Genomic DNA, 18,043 nt, shown 5'->3' on the forward strand with positions numbered 1-18,043 from the left:
CTCTCCTGCCCTCATCTGTTCGCTTCACGCCGCAGTAGCTGTCCCCCCTCCGGATTCTCGCGACTGCCCTGTCTGTGGTGGTGTGACGATACCGTCTCCGAACTCCAGGACCTGCCTTCCTCCAGCTCCTTCCTATCCAGGCTGGGAAGAAAAAACAGGGGAAAGCAATATTCCATTCTTTGCCAGTGACATATTTTGCAGCCTTTATGTTCAGCAGAGATCTTGCTTTCAGTTTTCCCTACAAGTGTCCAACAATTTGAGAATGAATATTTATCAAGCAGGAATGTTTTATTATATTTGGGTGGTTTGGTGAAGTCCCCAGACTGCCCAATGGTGACTGGACATACAGCACAAGGCAAATGGAACAGGCTGGGAGGGAAAAGGGGAGGAGGAAGATTCATTTCTTCATTCAGAAACTGGATGGATGAACCCTGAGAAGGAAAGAACAGCCACACTCTTTCCGTGACATTCTGGGGAAGGTCATGTTCCATTTCAGCCTGAGACATAGGACTGACTCACTCTGCTGGTGTTTCTGAAAAAAAAAAAAAAATCTGTTCTAACTCTTTTTGTTTTTAGGGAAGAGCACTCTTTGTGCAGTTCTTTATTAAGTGCTTAGCTGCTTTGAGTTTCTACAGTGACGAGGAGTGAAGGGAAAATACTAGATAATGTCGGAGTTCTGGCTAATTTCTGCTCCAGGAGACAAAACAAATCTACAGGCATGGGAGAGAATGAACACGGTGACATCTAAATCCAACCTGTCCAGCAACAGCAAATTCCATATTCCAGACTTAAAGGTAAGTGAGGAAGGGGTTTGTGTATGGGCAGTACAGCAGCACTAGCTAGGGCTGTATTGGGACTAGGACTTCTGGGATAACTGTGGGATTTATCCTTTGGGATAAATGGGGAATTTATCTTTTGAGACAATATGCAGAGAGTAGAAGATGATTGTAGTTGGGAGATGAGTTGTGTTCAGTCAACTGAAAATTGATCAGAGAGAAATAAGTCATTGTGTTCGAAAGTGACCTTCACATTGGAAGGGTACATGTATCAGAAGTAAAAATGATTAAGTTAAATAACTAATCTCTTGCATTCTGTGTACAATTTCCTCCTAGTCATGAAAGACATACAGCAGTTTACATGATGGATTGCTAATGCAAAGGAAGTAGCTAGAACCACGACAGTAAGACTGCTGACAGAGAAAACAGTGCTACAATGCACACTACTCCTTGGGAAATTGATGTGTGTGTTTATTCAGTTGCATTATCCAGTTTCATAATATCATATAAATTCCAAGAGTATTCATCCATGATTTTAAAAATTATTTTAGAGACCTGCACATTTAATTCTGTTTCTGTATGGTGGCTAAGAGGAAATCAAGATCTGCTGCGTTAAAGTCAATAGAGCTACCGCAGATGTAGAACTCAATTCCTTGGGGAATTGTCATAACCCATCACTTAACAATGCTACACTTAGTGCACCCAGGATCTGCCTTTAAACCAAAAAGATTGTTAACGGTTACAACTTGAGCTCTTTCAAGTACATAAGGATGCAAGTAACATGGGAGCATGGCCTGTTCTCAAGTAAAACCTACTGCATTGTCACATGAATGTTTCAGACTGGTAATGTTGCTTTTTGAGTGTGCACCTGAGATTGATATTATTTTTACCATCTATGGACCTTATTTTACCATCTATGGACCTTACCCAACTGGTAGTGGTGTGAGTCTGGTTATGCTAAAGGAACTAAAGCATTTGGAGTATCTGAAGACCCCCATTCACATTCTGCTATTTGTTCTATATAAAATTTGTTTCTTCTCCCTCAGCTTGACCCTTCATAATGTTGAGCTGGCAACATAAGAAGAAAAGGTTTACCAGTATACTACAATACCATAAATATGCGGTGGTGACTGTGACAGAGTCATACAAAAAGCAGATGTTGGTCATAAGTGGCTTTGTGAGAGACTTAATCTTTGTTAATAGCAAAGAACTCAGAGACCCTCTAAGTGCTGCTTCTCTTGGTTCTCTCAGTACCTCTGACTTGTTTGTATGTGTGTATTTTTTTTTTGTGCGTTTCTAGTCTTTGTTTTATCAGGTTAAATACTATGCAGCTCAGTGATACAGGATTAAATCAAAACAGGAAGGCAGGGACGTGTGATCTTGAGACTACACATACTTTTTTCCTTTATTGGAAAAGGCTTTTTATGCCCTAGGTCTTGGGTAGAGGAATTGCTACTATTTTCCACAAAGTAAATAAAGTTCAGCCAAACTATTGAATTCACAAGTGTTAAGCACAAGTCAGTCTCCTTAAGGCTCTGCCAACAGAAGATTTAGAGTTGTGCATCTTTCACCTAATTCTCATCTTTTGCACAGGTGGGGACACTGGATGCTCTTGTTGGTCTGTCAGATGAGTTGGGAAAACTTGATAGCTTTGCTGAAAGGTAAAATAGATCTTATTTACTACCTACAAATGAGAAACAGACATTGTTTTTATGGGACGGTATGTCCTTGTGTTCACCTCAGTCTGACTCAGTTCAGCCTGGACTACAGCTGGACTAAAGTGGATAGGCTTTGTTTAACCCTTGTGTTGATTGTCATAGAGTCATCACAAAGAAAGGATCATTCCTTAAAATTTAGCTGAATTGAGTCTGTGATAGTTTTCTCTGCACAGCCATTTGAGTGGCAGTGCTAGGAAAGCTGTTTCTCAAAAGGAAACTGCTTAGAATGGGGGGTTTTTTGTTTGTTTAGTTGGTTGGTTTTTTAAGAACATTCTTCCTCCCCCATCTGGAAACTTAATAAAACAGCTTTTAGAGAATATGAAGCCCTTTCTGATCTTATTTTCACAGATTATTTCTGTAGAGCCTTCTGTCCCTTTGCAAACAGATATAGGAGTTCTAAAGATGAAGTTATTTTGAATAAAGTCCAAACCTCTCCCTCTCAGGCTTTTAAACTCCTTGAAAACCAGAATATTGAGTCACATTGTATAAAACCTACTCAAGCAAAGACTCGCATGATCTGACCATGATTTGCTGACCATTGCCAAGTTTGCCTTTTGGACCAAACTGACCTGGATGTACAAAGAATGATATAGTATAGCAAGCTGACAAAGTGCCAGGTTGTAAAATGCTTCATGGCACAAAATTGAGTTTGAGGCAATGAAAGTACAAGCTGCTGAGTTTTTCTGGTTTGTTCTATTTTTTTGCTTTGGAAGCATGCAACTATGAACACATATAGCTTTGGTGAGGTGTTAGGTCTGGGGCTTTTAGCATTTTTTCTCCTGGTCCAGACTGAAAAGGATTTGCGTATCTAAATATGCTCAGTCCTTTCATAGGTTTTTGTCAGGCAACTGCATACACATACAGAAGCCCTGACATAAACTGTTGGCATCTAGGCTAGGCAGTTTGGGTGAAAGTAGGTCTGCTAGAATACATTTCTCCATATCCTTTTTTTTTTCTTTTAATTTTGTTGGTGCTAAGTGAAGTCTGTATTAGGATGATTGCATTTGATCACTCTGGATTGCACACAACATTGATGTTTCTAGAATCATAGAATATGATTCGTATCTTGCATTGGAAGGGACCCATAAGGATCATAGAGTCCAATACCCTGCTCCTCACAGGACTACCTAAACTAAACCATATTGCTTCTTCAGGGTTTTTAGCAGGACAGAGCAACTTAATTAATCAAGAAAACCGTCTTCATAGTGACTCTGCTGAAAATACTGCCCCATATTCTTTGTAAACATGTTCAGGCCTCTGGTTCATACTGTAGAGAAGAAAATGCGAATAGGGGCAAGTTTGGGGAGAGACAGTGCCAATACCTGCTAACTGTTCTAATGGAAGATGTCTCTCTAGTCAGGGTAGCAGATAGGCAAGCAACAGTGAGGCCCTTCCACTGTAATCTGCTGAGGCAAGGACTCTCCCTGTTTGTCCCATTTGCCTATCCATATAGGTAACCAAGAAGGATCAACAACATTTAAAAATAAGAGAGGTGCATTGAAAAATAAGAAAAATGCGTTAGAATAGTAACATAATAATCAACACAGATTCATCAACACAAGAGAAAAATCAAATGTGTTAGCAGATTGAATCCCACAACGACATACAAAAGCATTTTGCATTAAATAAATGCCTAAGGTTTTGTGTCTGAATTGTGACTCAAGGGTTAAAATGCCAAGCACTCGCACTTGATTGAAGTAAATGGCATCCAGAGGGTTACAAGCCTGTTCAGATGACCTGAGCAGTTATGTTCCTGCTCGTCTGAAAGAGCTGCCTGCTGAACTGTTGCTGGATAAACACAGCTGCCAGTAAAGCCAGGCAGTGCAAACCTGTCAGCGCTGCCTCCTGCCAGGACAGCAGAGAAGGGGCAAGAGCTTGCAGGAGCTATTGTTTCCACATACTTTTATTATTTATTTACTCAGGGAGGAAGAGTGTTTTTCCATGTCACCCTGTGGTAGCATGGAGCTCTCTCATATTGTTAGTCCCCTGGCTCACTCTGAGCTGGGGGTTCTCCCTGTTCTCAGTCAGCAGAGCATTTGGCAGCGGCCTCAGATTGCAGGACTTCTGCTAGCAGCTTTTAATTTTCAGTATCACTTAAAGACTGTTAGACTCTTTTTTTTTTTTTTTTGAAGGTAATGATATTGCAGCACTTGCAGAAGCAAAATGTGAGAGTCTTTCAAGATGTAATAATAGGTTAAATGGAGTTTTTATCTTTATGGGTTTTTACTACTACTTCTTGAGGCAGTTTTTAGATGAAACCCTCTGCTTTTATAAAGCATCATTTGAGGATGATATTTTCTCAAGGTAGGAGAAAACCTCTTATCTAAAGGCAAAGGTTTAAGTGTTGGCTCTGAAAGCTGCTCACTGTTGGATGTCAGTATAGTCAGTGGGGCTCCACCAGGAGTCTGATTCCTCTCATTTGCCTCAGACATCAGTGGTGTGCAGGGTGTGTTATGACTTTGCATGAGAAATGTTCTGGAGGAGTGAATCCCACTTGCACATCCCAGGATGCAAGGCAAGGCACAGAGACTAAGGCAGGACTGGAGAATATTTTTCTGGCCCCATGTATTACATACACTGCATCTGTGTCCTGCTGCAGGGACCACGGGATGTTTGGGCAGGAAGGGAGCCAAGCCTTGCCTTGGGACTGTCAGCCCAAGCCAGCTGGGACTGGTGAGATGAGACAGGTGCATGAGAACACACATCTGTCCCACCATCTATACCTACGGACAGAGGCCAGAGCTAACTGTCTCCCACCTGCCAGGTTAGCTGCCAGCTACACTCAGTGAAACAGTAATGAAAGCAACTTTAGAAAAGCTCCTGGTTTATACACTTCTCCATGGTCTGCTTTCTCTGTAAGATCTTCAGCCTCCTGCTATATTGGTCTTACCAACTGCTGTCTCGTTTCAAGTTCTTTGAGCTCCCTGGTCATCATGAAGGAGACAAAAACCAGCTGTATCTACCAGCTGAAACTTTCAGAAATGCTTGTCAAGGCCACAGGTGACAGGGAACTGCTCTCTGGATCCCTCAACCCGCCCCCCCCCAGCCAGAGTGTGGGCAACATGTGCTGTACTCCAGCAACCCTCAGCTGGTATCAGGTCCCTGAGGGGCTGCATGTAGATACTGAAAAACTGCAGCAGCTCTGGGAGAGAGGCATAAACTGGAGCACAGTGGTGAAAATTTTTCCTACAGGAACTCTGAATGCACCTGTCCAGGGTAACAGAAGAATGGCACGGGTTCTCTCAGCAAGCCTTAAGAGTTTCTTTAGCATCCTATGGAACAAATTTTCAGTCAATGTTGTCTGTATGTAGCCTTCTGTTCCTTCATCACCTTTGGGGTTTTAAACATAGGTTTCTTGCCCTCTGGTTTTTGCTATGAGCATAATGACTGTACGGAAGAAGCAATCTTGATCAGTTTAGAGCACTGGATAAATGACATTACCTGTGTTTTTGCAGAGATCAATGTATTTAAGAGATAAGAAATTTAGTTCTGCAATATGTAATAGATTGCTTATCATCATTTGAATTGCAAATTAACCTACTTTGCTTCAGGTGTTTTGTTTGGGCGTCTCTGTGTTTATTAGATCATTGTGATAACTGTTTTATAACAATTTTGTTTCTTCACTAACACAGTTTTCTTGTTACACCTAAGCATAATAAAGAAAATAGCCCAGTACATAGGAGAAGTTATGGAGGACTCAAAAGATAAAGTTCAAGAAAATCTTCTGGCCAATGGAGGTAGGTGCTGGGAATGTGGGGGTTTTAATGCATTGATGCTGCCTTTGTTTGCTTTAGAATATGAATATGTGGAATTGAAACTCTCACACTTCAGAAAGGACAGCCACAGCCACATTTTATACGAACATGTCTAGCCTGCTCCCATTATTCTCAAAGTTAGCAGAAGCTAACTTTGGAGTAAGGAAGAAAGCAGGAGACATCCTCCTTCACTCCTAATATGACCTAGCACATTTCTGTGCCCTGCCTGGGCTTGATCTCTTACAGGCATCTAAATCTCATTCTGTATGGCTGTGTGACAGCTGTCAGTGATCTGATACTGATTTGCATTCTCCAGCTATCCTATAAAAGTAAAACAAAATTGGATGTGTTACACATGCTAATTACAAACTTATAGAATTATGGTTTTGAATAAACTTAAAAGTGCACACTCCATCACCCTTTGACTGTCTGCAGTGTTGTACTTCAGACCTGTATGGATAAAGGATGGGGAAGAAGTTCTTTTAGAAATGTCCGTGTATGACATAAAACTCATGTGTGATGAGTGCAGCTGTTTAAGAAATACAATAATCCCACTTACTGTGTTTCAGGGCTAAAGGATAAAATGAAATGTCTCAAAAGTATGTTGACTGATGATTGTGGTGTTGTTACATGCATGCATTTGTGTGTATTAGTGCTAGACACAAGTCTTGGTCTGGTTGTAGAGATACAGTGATCAGGTTACGATGGATTTCTCAAGTAACAACCTCGTAGCTTGATCACGATATCCCTATGACTTGAGAAACAACAGGTTTCATTCATTTCCTTTGTTTCCCCTTTTTACACCATTTTGTTTTCCTATCAGCTCTTCATGTGTGGTATTAGAAGGCTATGACAATTACTTGTGTATTACTAATTTCTCTCCTCTGTCTGGGTTTGGTCATCCAAACAAATCATATTAAATTAGGACATGGACCTTTCCAAGATTATTCACTGCATCTGAAAAATGAAGTCAGCTTTAGTATATGAGGATTCCCCTATATACCTTCCAGTGTCAGTCTTCATAAGCAGCAGCAACGTTGCTGCACCAAGTCCTTACCTTTTTGATTAGCAAAAGGACTCTAAAGTCCTTTTGGACTTCCTTGAGTTTGTGAACTCAAGGACTTCCTTAAGGTTGTGAAATTAGAAACAAAATCATAAGACCCGATTTCTTGCTACATGATCCTGTTTCAGACTATTACATCATCCCAACTCAAACTTTGTTTTAAGTTACACTGATTTTAGCTCAGTTGTATATAATTCTGATAGCAGTTAGATGGTGGCTGCGTGTCTAAATTTTTTGTTAGATAAGTATGAAGAAAAATGCAAAGTACAAAAAAATACAGCACTTTTAGTTATGTGAGCATACAAACACGGAGTTTTCCAGTGGGCAGCAGTTGAAAGCAGCCATATGGAAATTTCTCTCTTATAGAGAAAAATATATATTTGGGTAATAAAAAAAAATTAATATATTGTAACAGCATAAGCAAACTTTCTTGCTTATGACAGAATAAAAAATGTAATTAAAGCTTTTCTTCAGAGATTCATACCAAATTCTCTTCCATTTATGGTAATGTTAAATCCAAAATAATTTTAAAATTTGATAAGTGGTGGAATAACTCCGTGCTTTATAGTGAACACAAAACAAAGCAAAGTGGGAAGCATAACAGTTTTGAAGAATTAAGTGTTTTAAAGGGAAAGTGTTTAACATTGCGTCTTAGAGCTGAGTGTGTAAATTAGATTATGAGATTCAGGCTGTCTAGTTCCTGGACAGCTGTGAGCTGGTAGGAATCATCTCTCCTGGGTGGGCAGCTATGTGAAGTCTTCCAGAATAGACTTGACAGGTCCCATAAATGAGGGATGCCGTTCCATGAGCAACAGGATTCTAGGACTGCTTGGCAATCTAAGCTCAGCTCTGCTAGTGTAGTTCACAGTAGTTTGTGCCATCCCCAAGATCAAACTTCTTAACTAACCTGCACCAGTGCCAGAGCACTGCTCAGGAGTGAACTTGAAAAACTGGGCTGAGAACTCATGCTGTGTTTAACTGTCCAACATCCGGATTCTGCTGAGAATTAAGGAATGTGAGGATAGAAAGGGCATGTGAAGTTCTTTGTGGAACTTTTATATCTCATCAGCTATAAATAGGCCAGTGTCTGTCTTTATAGAGCCTGTGAATACACTGTTCCTCTGCACAGCCCGGTAATTCCGTGTTCTTTGCAGGTTTCATCCCCACTGAATTTAGCAAGGCCTAAGCATGCAAGGTTAGAAGAAAGGCAGCAGAGTGAAATCCTTGTGCTGTGTACCCCCTATTGGAAATGCTCTGTGAACTTTGTTACTGAAGTATATTTGACCTCTCTGCCTTTCCCACAGAGACCATGAGCAAGCACTGCTGAAGAACTGTGCACACAAGAGCTGTGCCATAGCTCTCCTTGCCTTCTGCAGTTTTGCACCTTTTCTGCACCCTCTGTGTGCAGGAGAATTTGCTCATTCCCGATTAGACATTAGCAGGAAGCACTGGATCTTTGTCTTGTGCTCCTGCTGATTGGATGTGGGGGACATTGACACAGATGTGGTTTTAGAAAGAGGGGGAGAACACCCCTGTGCCAGTGCTCTCTGCCTTCTAGGCAGTTTACCCCTTGCTAAGAAGCCTATTCCCTCCTAGCATAAGACTTTCCATGCTTCAGAAATCTAATAGGGTAAACTGACTCTGTTGTGGGGTGAGAGAAGCCCATGGAAAGGATAGTGCTCTCCTGACAAGGGTATTTGATATCACACAAAATAGGGTAGTACCCTCAGCCTGGTAATATGGAAATTACACAATTTTCCACATTGCTTCCTGTGCATCTTGGTTCATAAAGTTTTCCCCTTACCCTCAGAGTCCAGCCCACAAGAAATTGTGCTTAAACCTCACTGTGGGGCTGAATTCACTCCCTGGACAAGGCAGCAAAGAGCACTTAAGGGCCTCAGCATGCATGTCCTTTTACTTGGCATCTTGAGCTTGTTTTACTCCCTACTGCTTCAGTGCAGCTTCCCAGATATTCTCCCTATTTACCCTCCTGGTCTGGAAGGAAGCCCACCCTTCAGGTGTCAGTGCCTCTGGCCTCTTTGTCTAGATGTCTGCTGCCTTCCTCTCACCTTCTTAACCTTTAGGAGGCAATTCCAGCCCCTCTGCTTGTTGTGGCAGGATGCATGACTTTACCTCATCCTATAAAGTTGTGCGGGAACACTGTAGTGCTGTGTTCAGCATCCAAAGGGTTCTCAGGACTCAGGCAAAGAGCTGTTTGATTTCATGAGCTGCTGGAGGAGAATTCCTTATTTGGTACCATAATGTACTAAGCCTTACTGTTTTCTAATATCAAGGAGTCTTGATCTTCAAATAGTGGAACAGGACGACCCTGTTCTAGGAGCTGGATGTTGTATGTGTCATCTCCCCTTGATTCTGGGAAGAAGCCATGGCTCCCCATGGTCCGAGGGTGCCTTGTTGTGGGGGTTGCATGCACAGAGCTTTGCTGTGAATTTCTGTTGTAGGGTGCTGTGACTGGACATTTATATAAATACCCTATAGTTTTGTGTGAGATGGGAACTTCTGTGCACAAAATCAGGGAGGAATTCATCATCACACCTGAATTTGTTTGATTTCTAGTGAGCACTTGAATGAATCACAGAAAAATGAATCTGCTATGCTCTTAATACCTTTGATAAAGCTCTCAGCCACCCTCACTATTACTGCTTGTCCTGGGCATGAAGTATTTTTCTGATAGCTCTTGCTGGGATTAAATTCAGACATACTGCAGAAATCAAGACTGAGATTACACATAACTGTTTATACTGTGAAGAAGAATGGCTGTACCACTGTGTGTCCTGATGATGCAGATAATGTTACAATTTTTCTATACTGCTAGGTATAAGGCAGTAAAGATTTCTGGTTCAACTTCTAAGTTTTGGCATGTTTAGAAAGATGATTAGATTGGGCATATGATCTGTGCAGATTTGATCTAGATCAAATCTCTATAAGAATTGAGAGGTAGGCTTCTGGTTCACTCCTGCCTCTAAAGATAATCAAAGTTATGCCTAAGGTAAAGCTGGGAACTACCACCCAAACTTTGGCTGTCTGATACCCTATCTGCTTTCATGCATCTCTTTGCATTTTCAGTTGACCTAATTAGCTACTTGACACGGTTTGAGTGGGACATGGCCAAATATCCCATAAAGCAGCCGCTGAAGGATATATCAGAAGCATTAGCAAAGGTAAATTGCAATCCAAATTTTAAGATGTCATCATGGGGAAGCATGTCTTTTGGCAGGTTGTGTTCCCTCTTCTCATGGCAGTCAGTGGGAGCTTTGCCTTTGGCTTGGCCAGGAACAAGCTCAGAAGCACACACTTAATACTGAAGCAGTTTACATTATTGCAATTTCTAGTGCAATTATAATGATACATACATTGAAACCTAACCAATCTGTAAGTGTGTGGCACTTAGTCAGATTTACTAGAGTACATTGATGTGTTTTCTGCGCTTTAATTCCCTTCATTGTAATATTTTATTTTTTCATATACTATTGTATTATTCTCCATCTTGGAGGTTTTTTTTGTGAAATTGCTGGTCTGACATTAAATCAAATGCCTGCAGGCTGGATGAATTATTTACACTGTCAGCTCATTTAGAAAGGTGTGATGTGTTGTTCAGTGTAGGTAACAAATGAAACCATGAACTTGCCCCTTAGGTACAGCTTTGGCACTCTAACAGCAACAGCTGACTGAATCCTGCTTTCTGCAGAGGCCTTTGCCACGGGGGAGGTCTGACAGTGGTTCCCTCTTGGCCACAATCCAAGTGGTTTTAGGGGGCTGACAGCTGTGTGCTTGCATTAAGGTGCAGTGGTAGTGGGATGGAGGTGAGAAAGAGGCCTCTAGCACTGTGTTGACTCACTTTTTTTACTTTGTTTTAGCAAGTGACTCAAATAGAAACAGACCTAAAGACCCGATCAGCTGCATACAACAACATTAAAGGAAATTTGCAAAGCCTGGAGAAAAAAACCATGTAGGTATTTTGCATTGGGGATGCTGCATGGCTGAACTGAGGGCAGTGTGAGCCCACGCCTATTACTGTGCAGAGGACCACATGTTCTGGTGGGAAAACTTTTCTGGCTTTGGGGCATGCTGAGTAGCTACAGACACAGCAAAAGTCAGTGATAGGAAAGCTGGTGTAATCAGCATGTCTCAAAATCAGCTCAGGGACAGTGTCAATCCTAATGGGGTTTTATTGGCAGTGTGAGCAGGCAGTCTTGGAAAGAGTCAAAACCAAATGCACTGTATTGTTCTGATGGGACTTCAGGGAGTCAGAAGTTAGATGAGTGGTGTCAGCTGGTGTATTCTTTTGCCAGACAGAGCTGTGTCCTGTGTGCTGAACAGGATTTGCAGAGGCTCCCATAGGAAACAGCTCTGTCTTGTTCCTGCACCTCACCAGCACCCCACTTATATTTTTCTTTTCTTTGTTTCATTCTGTTGGTTCAGGTAATGCATTTTTTGGGCTTCCCAAATGTTCTCTCTCCTGTCTTCATCTGCTTGTGGTCTTTACCTCTGTCAGTGCGGATACCTGGTTTTTTTTCTAGGATATCATTGGGGAGAATGGTAAAATCCAGTAAGTAGTAAATTCAAAGCAAGTTAGATGATGCTTTGCAAGCCCTCACCCAGCACATGCTCCTATGTGCCACTGTGTCATACTAAGGATTTGGGCACAGGACACAGGTCCTTGACCTCCTGACCCTGCAGCCAGCCAGGCTGGCATCCTGCTGGCCAGGCCTCCAGCCAGTTGATGAGGGGGAAGAACAGAGACCTTGTGGTCAAGGCCCGTCTTCCTCTCACCATTTTGTTCACCTTTATATGCTGACAACTCTGATGTCTATTAGTGCCAGAGAGCTTGGGTTGAACAAACACCTAATAAGTTACTGGCCAGTTAATTAATATTTAGAAACTACTGGTTTAGGTCCTTTTCATTTTTGCCCAGTGACAGGGAGGGCAGTTCCTCTCTTGTCATACACACCTGATGCCTTCCAGCCATGTCCGGTTAGCGCCGGCCATCTACATCTCCTAGGAATTAATATGATCAAGTGGGCTTAGTCTGCAGAGACCTCCTGCAGGTCCCACCCGTGCATGAGACTGCTGCTCTCACTGCCCTTCAGCAGGAGGTATCTGTGTGCCTATCCACAGCAGTCCAGGTATGCCAGTGTTGCTTTGATGGCTTAGGTCTGTACTGATGTGGCTTGCTCTGCCCGAAGCCAGGCCACACAAGCAGTTCAATGGGCTTCCTGAGAAAGCAGGTGTCTCCCTCAGGAAGTGGCAATGACTGGAAGCAGATGTGCTCTTCCTGAGCATCCACACTCCTAACTGTAGAAACAAAAGCAGCAGAATGGTGTAGTTTCACACAAAGGGCATAAACTAGCCTCATGCTAGTCAGCAATATTCTGTCACTAGTATTAGTTGTTTTTTGATTCTTCTTGGTTGCAGTAAAAATAACGACATGGCAATTTCAGAAGTGTAGCTGTGTCCTTTAGCCACCTTCTTCTTGGCCCTCTTCTACCCCAGTATACACTATTAGCAACTCCACCCACAGCACAATACCTCCAGTGTGCTGCTGCTGAGTTCCTGCTAGTGTTATTTTTACTTTGTCTTCTTTACCGTAGGGGAAATCTGCTGACCCGGACCCTGGCAGACATAGTGCATAAAGAAGACTTTGTTCTGGATTCTGAGTATCTTATCACGCTGCTCGTCGTGGTGCCAAAGTAAGGCAATAGTGTGTGCACAGATGCTCGATGTGGCGTTGAGTTTCAGGCCTAAGCACTGGATCCAGGCAATGCTGGGTCAGGTTGGGCCAGCTCATCAGCGCTGTGGCTGGGACATGAGTGGAACTGTTAGCAAAGAAGAAAGAACAGTTTCTGCCAAGAGTGGTGCTGGCACAAAAGAAGGAGGCAAAGACTGTTCCAGCACTGTAGCAGGACAGAAACGGGATGTGGGTTTTTAATGATTACGAGTGTGTTCTCAATCAACCTCCTGAATAGTATGAGCTAAAAGAAAAACAGACTCTTACTGGAGCACAGCCATAACCTGTCCAGCTCACAATCTCTGGCCATACACTGCATCTGTAAGTGCCTACATGCAGGATGACTGCCACTGCCATCAGTTGTGAAAGTTATACAAGTGTCCTCCTCAGAAGCCTACACAAAAGTTTTCCTCTCCATATAGCTCTGTCCCAACACACAGAAGGCACCATAACTTTTCTGTATCACAGGTTACAAAAAGCTGTCTGAGATCTAAGTTTCTTGAGTTTATTATCTGCACATTCTTTCAGATTCCCCCTAAAAACACTCTTCTTGCTTTGCAAACTCTTACCATCCCCCAGATCCCTTCCTTCCAGTGCTGGCACTCACCATGATTACAGTCTAGCATTGGATCAGCTCTGGGGTTGCACACAGCAGATGCACCACACCTACCCATGGTAGGGCTCCTCCAGGACCCCAACCCTTCTACCCTAAGTCATTAGCTCCAATGAAGAACTCCAATCCTTCTACCCTAAGCCATTAGCTTAATTAACTACATATATCAACACATTTGCTTTCCAATACACATTTGCTTTCCAATATATAGTATTTATTTACTGTGCTTTGTTTTGTATTGCTCAAAGGTCAAGCTATGCACAGTGGCAGAAGACCTATGAATCCCTCTCAGATATGGTAGTGCCTCGCTCCACCAAGTAAGTGAAGTTCCAAATTAAACTCCCTGTTCGTTTCAGAGATCCCTGCTATATTTCAGCCAAATGGCTGGATCCTGGAAGGAATCACTTGTCTAATGCATAGGCTTCACATTAACATATTTTCAGTTGAAATCAGAAATTACTCTATTGAAGGGAAGTGCAGATAAAAAAAAAATTAATTTTTATTACAATTAGCTTGTTGTTCCTTTTTCAAGAAACCTAGTTCTTTCTACTTTCAACCAGTGCCTTTGCTTTTTTGTGTAAAACAGACAATATGCAACAATAATCAAGGCATAATTCAAACATATGCAATCACATAGAACTATATGGAAACTAATTCGTAAGAAGATCAAACAATAAATTTGCATTTAAATTGCTTCCTGCTGTACAATAGAATAATTCAGCATACTATCACTTGCATTAGCAAATGCCATATTAACTTATCCTTGCACCTTAAATATTCCACTGCTCAGCTTACACAGACCCTGAGGTTCAGTCCAGAGCACAAGAGCTGACTATTTAGCTATTACCTGAACTGGAAGAAGTGGAAGCAAGCTGTTTGCTACTGCCTGTCTCAAAAACATAAGTGAATGGAAAGCTGGGGGGACGTTACCAGGAAACATAGACAAATCAGGCAGGCGGAATGTGTGTACTCCAGGGGGTTCAGGAGTTTCACATTGGAGATAGCTTAGCCAGTGCTAGTAAAGTCTTTGTTCTCTGTTAGTCACAACAGTTCTCAAAAAGCAGGGTGTTTTTCAGTATCATAAATGAAAATAAAGAGAACTGCAAAAGAGGAAGGTGAGGAAGGTAAAAAAGGCATGAGGGGATTGCAATGACAAATCACAGCATTGGATTTCCCTCCCACAGAATGATTGCTGAGGATGCGGAGGGAGGACTCTTCACCGTGACCCTATTTAGAAAAGTGATGGATGACTTCAAGGCTAAAGCCAGGGAGAATAGGTAAGAAACAATGCTAGTCAGGGCAGGCTAGTAAGGAATAATGAGGACAAAGTGAAGCTTATTCTGTGTGCAGTATGCTGAATCCATCACTGAGTTTTAGGACTTCTTGACTGCTTGGGCTGCTGCTGGCCCGAAAGCCACTGACAAGGCAGGGTGGGAAGGAGCTGTGGCAGCAGAATTACTGATCCTGTTCCTAAAGCACCCAACTATAGATTCTGGAATTGTCCTTCCTGCTCTCATGCTACTGACAGCAGGAAGCTGCCTTTCTGGGGGTGACTTAAACTCCCACCCTCCACATACTTTAACTTGTTAAATGGCTGGCAACTTTCTGTACCTGCTTCTCCAGAGGCAAAAGAAATGAGTGTGCATTTCACCTGGACTACAGCTTGTGAAAGCAAATGTCATTCAATTGTAGGTTCATAGTTCGAGAATTTTATTATGATGAGAAGGAGCTGAAATGTGAAAAGGAAGAGCTGATGAAATTAGCTTCTGATAAGAAACAACAGTATGTAAGTAGCCCCTCAAGCTGATGGCCTGCATAAATGCAGCCTTTGCTGCTAGCGTGCCTAAGCATCTCTGACTCAGAAATGGCTTTATGGTTCCACCAGTCTCCTGTGAGCTCCATTTAGCCCATAAAACTGAGGCATGGGATAAATAACATGATTGGCCCAAAGTCATCTGAGTTTCTGATAAACTGGGAGTCACTACCAGGTGCCTGGGAACTGTCCCAGCAGCCCATGATGACCTTAGAGATGTGTTAGCTATGGGGCTGCTTCACTCAGCGAGGGCATCACAGTACTGTTGTGTCTGTTCTCATAGGGCCCATTACTGCGCTGGCTGAAAGTGAACTTCAGTGAAGCATTTGTAGCTTGGATTCATGTGAAAGCCTTGAGAGTTTTTGTTGAATCTGTCCTGAGGTGAGTAAACACAGAGTGCGGGCAGAGATTCCTGTGAAAGTCAAAACGTACAGTTCTGTTCCTGGTGCAGTTCCTATGTGGGTGGAACCCTTACACACCTTGTTTTGTGTTGATTAAGGTGTGTCCCTTGCACACTTCATTCCAGGAGCTCACGGGAGACAATACACATCACAAAAAAAGTGACACACAAATTTGATGAAAAACAGTTCTTTGGGGGCATGCAGAGGGAAGCAGAAAACAGAAAGACACTATTCAGTTGACTTTTGTCTTTAAAAAGAAAATGCTTTCCAGTAAGAAGGCAGCATTGTTTCTGCAACATACCATCAGCTGGCATGCCTGGAGGCTGAGGAGGGAGAAGGGCAGGAGCAGAGAGCTGTGTCCCTTCCCAGCAGATGATCATGTATGTTGATGTGTTTCAAGGTATGGCCTCCCAGTAAATTTCCAAGCAATGCTGTTGCAGCCAAATAGGAAGTCTGTAAAACGCCTGAGAGACGTCCTAAATGTGGTCTTCAAACACCTGGATGAAGTTGCAGCAGCAAGTATAATGGATGTACGTATTTGACCTGCAAGCACACATGCTGTAGCTCGCCTCACCTTAGCCAAATGAACTTCTACTGTCCAGGGGCTACAGCATGCATGTCCTCACATCTTGCAGTGCTAGGAGCCCTGGGGGCAGCTCTAATCCCTGGTGGTTGCAGACTGGATTAGGGTAACAGGCTCAGATTATGATGCACATGCACAGAGATTGCTTGTATTTTCTGTTGAAGCATCTGATGTTTACAGCTACCCAGAAGATAATAGGTCTGCTCAATTATGGCAGTTTCTCTGCATAAAAGGCTTAAAGTCCTTTATGAACATTCAGATCAAAACAAGCAAGATTAAAAAAGAATATGGAGCTAAACACTAGGAGTGGGACACCTCTATCCCCTGTAAAAGGCTGTCATTCATAAATAACCCAAGCCTTAAGCAAGCAGTACTTGCTTTCACCTTCCCCACATCTTGAGTGCACAAACATTTTAGGCTAAAGTAATAAATAAACTAGCAGGTGTTCAAAACAGCCTAAAACCAGCAACCATGATTCCCACTACACGAAGGGAAGACAAAGAGATGAGTTGCTCTAGAGCTCAAGTGCACAAAATTGCTTCAAGTTCATAACAATGGAGCCCGAATTCTCAATGTTACGTTAGACAGCCTGAAACAAGCACAGACCAGATTCTCGGTGGTGAATGTGGGAGAGGGGCACAAAAGCAAGCCCCTGTAGCTTGGAACTGTGCAACAGTTTGTTTACTGCCACTAAAGTCATATTATTTCCTTTTCCAGCCTGGCATGGACATCCCTGGCTTACAACTGAGTAATCAAGAATACTATCCTTATGTCTATTTCAAGATTGACCTCAGTCTTCTTGACTGCAGTTAAAGAAAAATTGCTTAAGCTCCATCTATTAATTTTCAAGACCTTAATGTTATAGTAAAACAATCTTTAGCGGCTGAAAGTCAAATTAAAATGCAGATGCTGTAGCAGGATGATCTTCCTACCACTTCCAATAATTTTTACAGTGACTTCGATATAAATATTCCTTATTCTTAGTTTTACAAAAAATATTTCAGAGGCGGGAGGTACTATGGTAGTATTTATTTTTTTTTTTTGGTAAATTACAAAGGTGGAGTATCTACAGGACTTGAAATAAAACAATTTAAAAAGTATGGTGGCTAATGGGTCTACTAAGTATATATAGTCCTGTTTTTCTAAAAAAAACAAAACAAAACAAAAACAAAACTAACAGAAAAAGTAGAAAGCATCAGAGCAAAGTCCAAAGTTCTTTTAATTTAACAAAAAATGCCAAAAGCTTAAGAGGAAAGATCCTCAAAAATGCTGAGGAGCTAATTGTAGTATAACTTATAGTCCCAAGTACTCATGAGTTTAGTTTTTGCAAAGATATTTCAGTTAAAACGGTTCCTTTAGATCTCATCTGCTGGGATGTTGAGTTGGAGCACATCTCTTGCATCAAATCAGCAGTCAAGTTACTGCTGGTTCTGACACTGCCTTTCACAGGGATGAGCTACGGGCAATCTCGTACAGACACCAGATGAAAAATATCCATATTAGGTTATTTCCTTGAAAGAAGGGGAGACCTTCAGCTCTTTCATTCCTCACTTATAAACAAGCTCATCATAT

General features: G+C 42.1%; 1 protein-coding gene across 1 annotated transcript; it reads left to right on the forward strand.

Moving 5' to 3' along the window:
• Positions 1-17,705, forward strand: ATP6V1C2 (ATPase H+ transporting V1 subunit C2). Its single transcript, XM_027902910.1, has 12 exons — positions 1-794; positions 2,370-2,437; positions 6,146-6,231; positions 10,400-10,494; positions 11,191-11,282; positions 12,925-13,023; positions 13,923-13,991; positions 14,859-14,951; positions 15,367-15,460; positions 15,771-15,868; positions 16,289-16,418; positions 17,189-17,705. The coding sequence occupies exons 1-12, from the start codon at positions 666-668 to the stop codon at positions 17,282-17,284; spliced, it is 1,149 nt and encodes a 382-aa protein (XP_027758711.1). The 5' UTR covers positions 1-665; the 3' UTR covers positions 17,285-17,705.
• Positions 17,706-18,043: the final 338 nt, after the last annotated feature.

This window comes from Empidonax traillii, unplaced genomic scaffold (genome assembly GCF_003031625.1).
Source record: "Empidonax traillii isolate 1590-97213 ecotype Southwest subspecies unplaced genomic scaffold, ASM303162v1 scaffold919:size245653, whole genome shotgun sequence".
NCBI classification, from domain to species: domain Eukaryota; kingdom Metazoa; phylum Chordata; class Aves; order Passeriformes; family Tyrannidae; genus Empidonax; species Empidonax traillii.

What these genes read in the sequence shown, in the direction of transcription:
- ATP6V1C2 (XM_027902910.1), top strand. Translation starts at nt 666, where the DNA reads ATGTCGGAGTTCTGGCTAATTTCTGCTCCAGGAGACAAAACAAATCTA. An exon ending in CTTGATAGCTTTGCTGAAAG is followed by an intron (nt 2,438 to 6,145) that starts GTAAAATAGATC and finishes GTTACACCTAAG; the next exon opens with CATAATAAAGAAAATAGCCC. An exon ending in TATCAGAAGCATTAGCAAAG is followed by an intron (nt 10,495 to 11,190) that starts GTAAATTGCAAT and finishes ACTTTGTTTTAG; the next exon opens with CAAGTGACTCAAATAGAAAC.